At 35.6% G+C, this 8,710-nt stretch overlaps 2 gene segments (V, D, J or C); both read right to left on the reverse strand.

Annotated features, from left to right (window-relative positions):
* Nucleotides 1-725: 725 nt before the first annotated feature.
* Nucleotides 726-1,493, reverse strand: LOC127440363 (T cell receptor alpha variable 19-like). The segment is given in 2 exon segments: nucleotides 726-1,297; nucleotides 1,393-1,493. Coding segments are annotated over 2 exon segments (420 nt in total).
* A 5,352-nt stretch (nucleotides 1,494-6,845) lies between these two features.
* LOC127441186 (T cell receptor alpha variable 25-like) lies at nucleotides 6,846-7,457 on the reverse strand. The segment is given in 2 exon segments: nucleotides 6,846-7,249; nucleotides 7,414-7,457. Coding segments are annotated over 2 exon segments (447 nt in total).
* Nucleotides 7,458-8,710: the final 1,253 nt, after the last annotated feature.

Here is an 8,710-nt window from a genome sequence, read left to right on the forward strand (position 1 = left end):
TAAATTAAGTAACTGACACAGATACATAAGAGGAAATTGTTGAGAGGGAATAGTTTAAAGGAAAAGTTCACCCAAACATAATTCTCTTATCGTTTACTTGCCCTTATGCCGCCTCAAACTCACTCACACTTTCTTTCTTCTGCGGAACACAAACAAAGATTTTTTGAAATATTTGATTTGTTTCTCACCCAAAGCTATCATTTCGCTCCAGAAGACATTAATTAAGCCACTCAGATCATATGGATTACCTTTATGCTTTAAGTTTTGGACCCCATTGATTTACATTGTATGGACTAAAAACACCTCAAACCTTCAAAAAATCTTTGTTTGTGTTCAACAGAATATGTGGTGCATCTAACCATCTTCTGGTTTCCTAAAAGCATTACAATTTATATTACATTTAAAAATCATTTTTAGTTTATTTTGTTTTATTTTATATTAACTGTAAGAGTATTGTTTTTAAAATCATCCCTTAAATTAGGTTCATTTGTTCCTCTAAAAATTAGTTTAGAATGCTATTAGAATGTGCTATTTAATAACTGCTTTTGAAAACAAATAGTTTGAAAAGTGCACTAGAGTGGTAGTTTATTGCATACATATGTGTGGGTGTTTGTTGTTAGTGACATAACCATCCTGTCTGTCACATATTCACAAAACAAATTTACACAGTCCAATAAATATGATATACAAATGCTGGTTACAAAATTAAAATATTTAAAGAAGTTTCACACAAGAATACAAAGATAACTTAGTGCACTTAGACATTTATTACAACAAATTTCAGTCAATCAAATTCACTCTGCATACTGTACCACTACAAGAATTAAGAAAATGTTTTTAATTGCTTAATTTAAAGGTTTCTCTAAATAATATGTATGTTCTTGTCATGTGAGCTAACAGAAGTCAATGGAATGTGGATTTACACCATGTCATAAGATTAGGTGCTTCCTCTGTTTTTGAATGAGTGCTGAATATGCTGTGATCACTGTGGGCTTCATAGCACAGTAGTACACAGCAGAATCAGACACACGCAGATCCTTGATTGTTAGTGGAACTGATTCTGAAGACTTTATCGCTTCAGAGTGAAATCTCTCCTGGAACTCTGTGCCATTCTCTCCTGCTCCATATGTATTTCTCCTCAGGATGTATTTAGGAAAATCATTTGCTCTCTGGATGTACCAGAAAAGGTCTGGTTGCCCAGCAGCTGTTTTGTATTTACATTGTAACGTTACTGATCCTCCTTCAAACTCAGTGATTTGTTTTTCTGGCTGATCAACTTTCTCTTCTCCATGACACTCTGTAAAGGCATAAGAAAACAATTTTAACTTGGCCTCTAATTGTGCTAAGAAACTGTTTAAAATAATTAGGAAATGATACATTTGCCCTACTTACCACAACAGATTGATGCAAAAATGAACAACTTCAACAACCAAAGTGTCATCATTTTTATGTGGTGTCTGAAACAAGAGGAACAGAAAAATAAGTCAGTCAGTTCTGTCAGTGAGCAATGGGGTGTTTAAAAGCATGGGAGGGGAGTTTGAAGCAATTCCAGAGAGTATTGTCAACGTGTTTACAGTGCCCTCTTCAGGACTTTTTTATTTATTTATTTATTTTTTTACTGTCATTTTTTTCTTTCTGTTTCAAAACATGTCATAGATATTCTGTCAGTGTTCCTTATTATAGGCTACCTATCCCTTTTCGGCCTAAGCTGGTCAGCCTATGCTGGTCTACCATCCTGATCAGACTGGTCTGTTGGCTTGTTTTAGAGAGTTTTGGAGCACTTTTCAGCTGGTCAGTCTGAAAGAAACAGCTAAGACCAGCAAACCAGGCTGTGTTTTTTTTTTTTTTTTTTTCTGCAGGGATGACAAAACATCTGTACCACACTCAGAACAAGATTTAACATGTGTCCAGTGCCAACAAGTTTACATTAGACTTTCAACACTTAAACAAAAATGATCATACGTGCTGGTGCTGTAACACATTCACATTCTATTCATGTGTATACAGTGAAAGGAAAATGGTTCTTTTACCTTTCAATCTTTATGACTTACAGTATAGCTGTCCTTCCTTGCTCAAAATATAAGAAACAGAAAGTTTACATAAGCCAGATTTAGAGGAATGTTGCGAATGTTTGTGTTTAACACATGAGTACAAAATCCTGCAGATATAACGTATAGAGTGGTGTCAAAATTACCAGTATTTCTGTACCAAGTCGATACTAAAATAAAAAAGATGTAATGATACCAGTGTTTCTGCAGTACCGATAGTACCGAGCACCGACTCTATCCGGTACCAGTGCGGCTTATTTCGAATGTGTGCTCTGTTACCCCTTTTACACTGAAATGGACAATTAATCAAATTAAAATCATGACATGTCCTTGTGTGATTTATTAAACCGCTAAAGGCTGCAATCTTAGAGTGGATGAGCAGCATACTTTAAATGAATTTATAAATGGAAACTCCACAGACATTGAGAATCATTCACATTGTATCAGATGACAGAGCAGAGCACTAATCCACTGTGAAGCGCTATTACATGTAGATTATTTATATAATTATATCACAGCATTTGCGCTTTAATCTAGGGCTTCCCCGACCAAAGATTTTACTAGTCGCAAGTTTATGATATTAATTTAATTACTTAAATATATATATATTTGGGTGGCAACAGGAAATGGTTTGAGTTCCAGGGCTGAGAAAGAATGTTATGAGTAACATTGCTAACACTGTTCTACATTACAGAGAAATACTAAACCATAATAATAAGCCTTTAAAATATACATTTTACAAGCGCACGCATGAAGCCAGCCACAGCGACACCTGCAACAGCGGTAATGATTCTGAATGTGTTGGAAAACCAGCAAGCAAACTGTCTGACCATCTTGTTAATTTATAGAGAGAAATGCACATTAGGGTTGTGCCCACAGATGATGATCTCGGGGATCGACGCTGGTCAGAGTGATCGCCAATAGCTGATGCCTTTGACAATGTCAAGACGATATTTGGCTAATATTACAAATAATTTTCCCGTAGACACACAGACACACGCTTGAAGAAACACACTTTATTATATTATTAAGAACAGATGGCAGAAAAGCCGTTTATGTGCATATATGTTTGTTCGGAGGCATGCAGTATCGTGGAACAAGCGCATGTAAAAGGTTCTCACTCTTTCTTTGTTTCTGTCTTCTGAATTTTTGTTGTTGTTGCAAGAACAGTATCATCTATGAGTGCTGAAAATGACCTCAGACATCTCAGCTCAGGAGGTTATTTGAGTTCAGTTCGCTTTATTTCCACAGAGCAGTTCATTGTGAACACAACTCTGCAGCCTATACACCTGTGATTAAAACATAAAATAATACAAAAAACAAGTTTATATTTCAGTGATTATCATCATTAGTTTATGTCTTCATTGGTGTAATTAATACGCTAGATGTCCAGCGAGGGGGAGCTACACATCCAGCGAGGAGGAGCGCACAGCACCACTTGGAAAGATGGCGGACAGTCACAGACAATTCGACGTAATAGCAGTATGTAAAAACTTTTAAGATAAACTGAACTTTGAGACATGTGTAAAATGTTTCCTTAGACCTATCTCGACATGAATGTTAATGTTAGCTATTTTGAGTCCCTGAATGTTTAATTGTGCATAGGTTAACGTTAGCGTCAAAAAATCGAGAACCTAAATACATATAATTTGTGGTTCAGCAAAGCATTTTAAGTTTTGTCTCAGCTAATGTTAACACTGTCTATTATAACTGATTCATTTAATATTATTGGCACTAACATGTGGACACCACTTGTTGCCTTTGGCAACTTTTAGCAAGTGTAGGCAGTGTGTGTATTATGATAAGTATAGATATATACCGGTGTTTGTCGGTTTCCTGTGGAGATTTTTTTCTGACCAACCGACCAATCAAAACTTGGTCGACCAAGACTCTTCTCATCAACTAACCTTTGGTAACTATCAAGGGGCAGCCCTACTTTAACCTCAACTCAACTTTATTTATATTTCTCAACTGTATTTACATTTAAAACAACAGAGCTGACAAAAGTGCTTCACAGTAATAAAATGTAAAACATAACATCATAACAACATTTCAAAATTACCACATACACAAACACCAGTAATCTAAAATACAAACATTCAAACTGTGTCCTACATTTCATTTGTCAGACTCAAAGGCCAGTGTAAAGAGATGAGCTTTCAGACGTGACTTAAATTCACTGATCACACTGTGGTGATGCGAACTGTAGAACTGTACTGTACTGTACTGGACTGTACTCTGGAAAAGTGAAGCTTCCGGCAAAAAAACTTGCATCATAATAAAAGCACGATTCATAAAAATGGTGCATTCACGTCATGTAGGAATTACAGTAATTACAAGATGGGAGCTCAGAGATTCTACTCAGAGCCGTTCAGGTCCTCAAATCTCGTAAGTTATTCATTTCCATGGCAACACTTATAACGGCAACACGGCTTTGTATTTGATAACAGTAAAATGTTTATCACGTCATTTATTCACCTCTATATGCTTTAAGAACAAAAAGAAATGCTCCAGGCATCAACGGCATAATAATATAATAGCATATTAAACAGAAATATATTCACTACCTTTAATTGTTGCAGCCATTGCCATTTTACCACTTTTCAACCATAGGGCCGGAAAGTTCTCGTCGCAAAACCATACCGTTCTGTGCCGATCCGGGCCAGTTGGCACGGTTATGCTTTCTTTTTCCACTGTGGTGCCGTGAAATCAGTAGAATGTACGTAACAGATCTGCATGAGTTGTAAACATTGGAGCGAGTGCAGCGCGCTATGGAGGATGATCGCATATTCCAGTTTTTAGGACTGTTTTTCCCTGGTTTTACTCTTTTAACAAACAGCAAAGACACGGACCATGTCACAAAAAGGAAAGTAAAGAGAAAAAGGCGTGAGGTTTACCATTATTTGCTGAGGGCTTGTGTTTGCCACTGGAAACAAACATGTAGAAGTGTAAAAGTTCCCAGACTAGCTTAAAAGGATATTTATTGTATAAGTATTATATGAAAATAGTAGATGAGAATATATTGATGTATTTTAAGTTTAAATGAGCTAGTAATCTACTTCCCTGACAAAAAAGATATGTAGAAAAAGAAATGTAGGCTACAATACTAACCATCATAATAAAATTATGAAGATACACTAAACGAGTTGCCACGTACTAAACCCACTCTACCAGCACAGCTGAGTACAGTTAGCTAACCGTGCTGAGAATTCCGGGCCAAGAGCAGTTTATAATTGTGCCGTGCCAAACCGTGCTCCAGTGGAAATGCTACTGTAACCGTTTCGTTCCGTATTCAGAACCATTCGGCCCTATGGTGGAAAAGCGGCTAAAATTGGTTCTTTTCACATGACATCATGACTGTCAAGTTGGAGCTTTCATAAGCCGCTTTTCCACCATCCAGCCAAAAAGTTCTAGCTGCAAAACCGTTCCATGCCGATCTGGGCTCTTGTTGAGTACAGTTAGCTAATGGTGCAGAGAATTCCGGGCCAAGAACTATAATCATTCTGTACCACGCTCAGAACCGTTCGGCTCGATTGTGGAAAAGTGGCTATACAATTCTGAGTTTACAACTTGTAATTTTAAATCATAATACTTAAGCAATATATCACAAGCAAGACTACTGTTGAATAAAAGTTTGGCACAAAAAAAAAAAAAAAAAAAGAAAAAAGAATGCAATGACATGTTGAAAAGTTCTATTTTCATTTGTTAAAAATTTTAAGAATTAATTGATTAGACACCATTTTGATGATGAAATTAAATTAAAATTTAAAACATGGAGTTCTGGAAAATAATAATTATTAAACTATAATTATTAAAATAATTATTAAATGATTAAAAATAACTAACCTGCTGTGTTCAATAGCACATTATCATATTAGCATATTTTTGCTGTGGTATCGAAATTGGTATTGAGAACCGTGAAATTTCACTGGTATTGGTACCGACTACTGAAATTTTGGTACCCTGATAAACTAAAAATATAAATACACTTTAATATCCTGATGTGAATATTTTTTTTTTTTATGTTCTGAAAAACATTTTATCTCCACATTTATGATTTAATTTTATTTTTATTGATGAGTTCAGACGAAGTACTTGATGTAGTCAAATGAAAATGAGGATCAGAGGGGGTCTTAATTCCAATCCTTGATCATTCAGATTTATATTAAATTGTGAGTTTTTTATTAGTTTGCTGCCTGTACTAATAAAGCCAAACAAAATCACTATTTGCCTCATGTGAGCAATTCAGTTTTACATGGTCTCCTTCATTATTAATGAGAGTGATTTCTTTGTCTGGTCTAATCTTGTCCAAAGGTAACACACCTAAAAAAAATAGCATAAGAATCATCAGTGGAACAAAGTAAGACAAATATCTCTGCTGCAGTCAGAAATTGAGATCTGGTCAGATGTGGCATTATGATTTTTGAACAATCTTTGAGGTAAAAATAAATAAACACACACAGTGTCATAATGAGAATCAGCAGCAGATAACTGTCCATGCTGGGTCAGTACCAGATCAGTGCTGTGTTAATGTTTTCAGCACTCTAATCTGTTAGTATTATCCATCTCTGTGTGCTAATGCAGGAAATCATTGAAGGATTTCCTGTTCTCTGTTGTATGCTTGTTGGATGTCTTCTTTTCTAATGACAATTATGTCTTACACTCTTGGTCTGATTCTGTAACTGGTTGATATAACTGGCAGTTTGTAATATAATACAAAATAAACTTCTCTTTGATTGTTAATCTCCAATATTGATTAACCTGGTGTAATTTAATTACATCAAGTGGTTTATAGCACTAAAGAAAAAGAACTTGAAGAAGGGGGTTTGGGTGTTTCCATAAACTTGTATGAGGAGTTTTATTGCTCATGAGGTTTTTGTACAGTGTAGATGAGATTTCTGTCATTGTGGGCGTCAGTGCGCAGTAGTACAGTGCAGAGTCTTTTACTTCAGCAGGAAAGATCTCCAGATGCACAAGATTGTTGCCTTTATCAACTTTTGGTAGAAGACGGGGAACAGGGTCACTTGTGCTTCCCTGTAGATAAATCCAAACCAGGAATTCAGGTGTGGATCTCGGATAATGGCGGTACCATTGTAGGTTCTGTACAGCTCCTTCACATTTACAGGAAAGAGTGAATTTTTCTCCCTCATACGCAATTGCCTTGTTCTCCAGTGGTGTTATTGTCTGTGCAAATGTGTCCCCTGTGAATCATAATAGAAAAGAATTTAAAACAACCTGTTCTTAAACAATGTACAGCAAAAGTAAATTAAAATATACAGTAAAAGTATATATCCAGACATAATGCAAAACTACTTCTTGGACATTGTTTGTCCCAATAACTAAAAGACAAATTTCATTGACTTACTTTGAATCAACAATAGCAGAAGCAGAGCACAAAGAATCCTCATGTTTGCGCTTTGAGAGGTAAATTAATTTGAGTGAGTAGTTTGCTCTTTTTCAAATCTCAGCAGACTCCTCCTATCTGTCAGTGCAACTGCAGTGAATGAGAATCCAGCATTCAAATCATTACAGCTCTGGATGATCAACATTTGAGGTAGAATATGAAAGTAATATGATAAAAAGAAAGCTGTAGCAGTACAGTTCTTTTTTTGTGGCATTTTATTAAGCATGATATAAAGGCCATCAAATATCCATTATGTTGGAAATTGGGCTACTGTATTAACCCATGTCAGGATCATCCAAATTCGAATATTTTTATATCGAAAAATATAAACTTAGTGATTTACCAGTTTTCATATTCATGTTTATACAGTATATTCATACTTGTTATTAGTTGTTCCATAATTGGTAATATGTCTCCCTGAGCTCCACTTTATTTGTATGAGTGTTGAAGGTGCTTTGATCACTGTGGGCTTCAGAGCACAGTAGTACACAGCAGAATCAGACACATGCAGATCCTGGATTGTCAGTGGAACTGTTCTTAATGTGGAGTCCAGTGTTGCAGAAAATCTCTGCTTAAAATCAGGCTCAGTTGTTCCTTTACTAAAAGTATATTCACTCAAAATAATTATTGGTGATCTGTTTGGCAGCTGTTTGTACCAGAAGAGATATACATCTTTTGTAGTGCTAGTATAATTACACTTTAGAAAAACTTGATCTTCTTCACTTGCAGTCATTTCCCTTGTAGGTTGCTCAACCCTGTTCTGTCCCCAGCACACTGGAAAAAATATTGTAAAAATTAATCATTAACATGAATTATTTGGAAAGTAAATCTAAGCAGGCATTAACAGAAACAGAAAAATGCTCTTACCATAAAAATGTGCTGTGAAAAACAGAGAAATCAAAGCCCATCTAAACATAGTTACTCTGTGGGGTAACAGAACAGAAGATTTCATTCATCTGTGCTTATCTCACAGAGCTCTACTTTAAACATTCAAATACTTGAAACATTTAAATCATCTTACTTACACAACCTACTCTTACATGAAGAGATCAATGCTGTCACCTTGCGGATGAAGTGTGAAAGTTCCAAACTGGTGTTATTTTGGAAACCCTGAACAATTCTTTACTAAATTAATGTTAGCCTAAAATGTTTGTTTGTTTTTAAAGTTAATGCTTTCTTCCTTCTAAACTAAACATGTCTCTCTCTCTCTCTCTCTCTCTCTCTCTCTCTCTCTCTCTCTCTCTCTCTCTCTCTCTCT

The sequence above is a fragment of the Myxocyprinus asiaticus genome, chromosome 5 (assembly GCF_019703515.2).
Source record: "Myxocyprinus asiaticus isolate MX2 ecotype Aquarium Trade chromosome 5, UBuf_Myxa_2, whole genome shotgun sequence".
Taxonomy (NCBI): Eukaryota; Metazoa; Chordata; class Actinopteri; order Cypriniformes; family Catostomidae; genus Myxocyprinus; species Myxocyprinus asiaticus.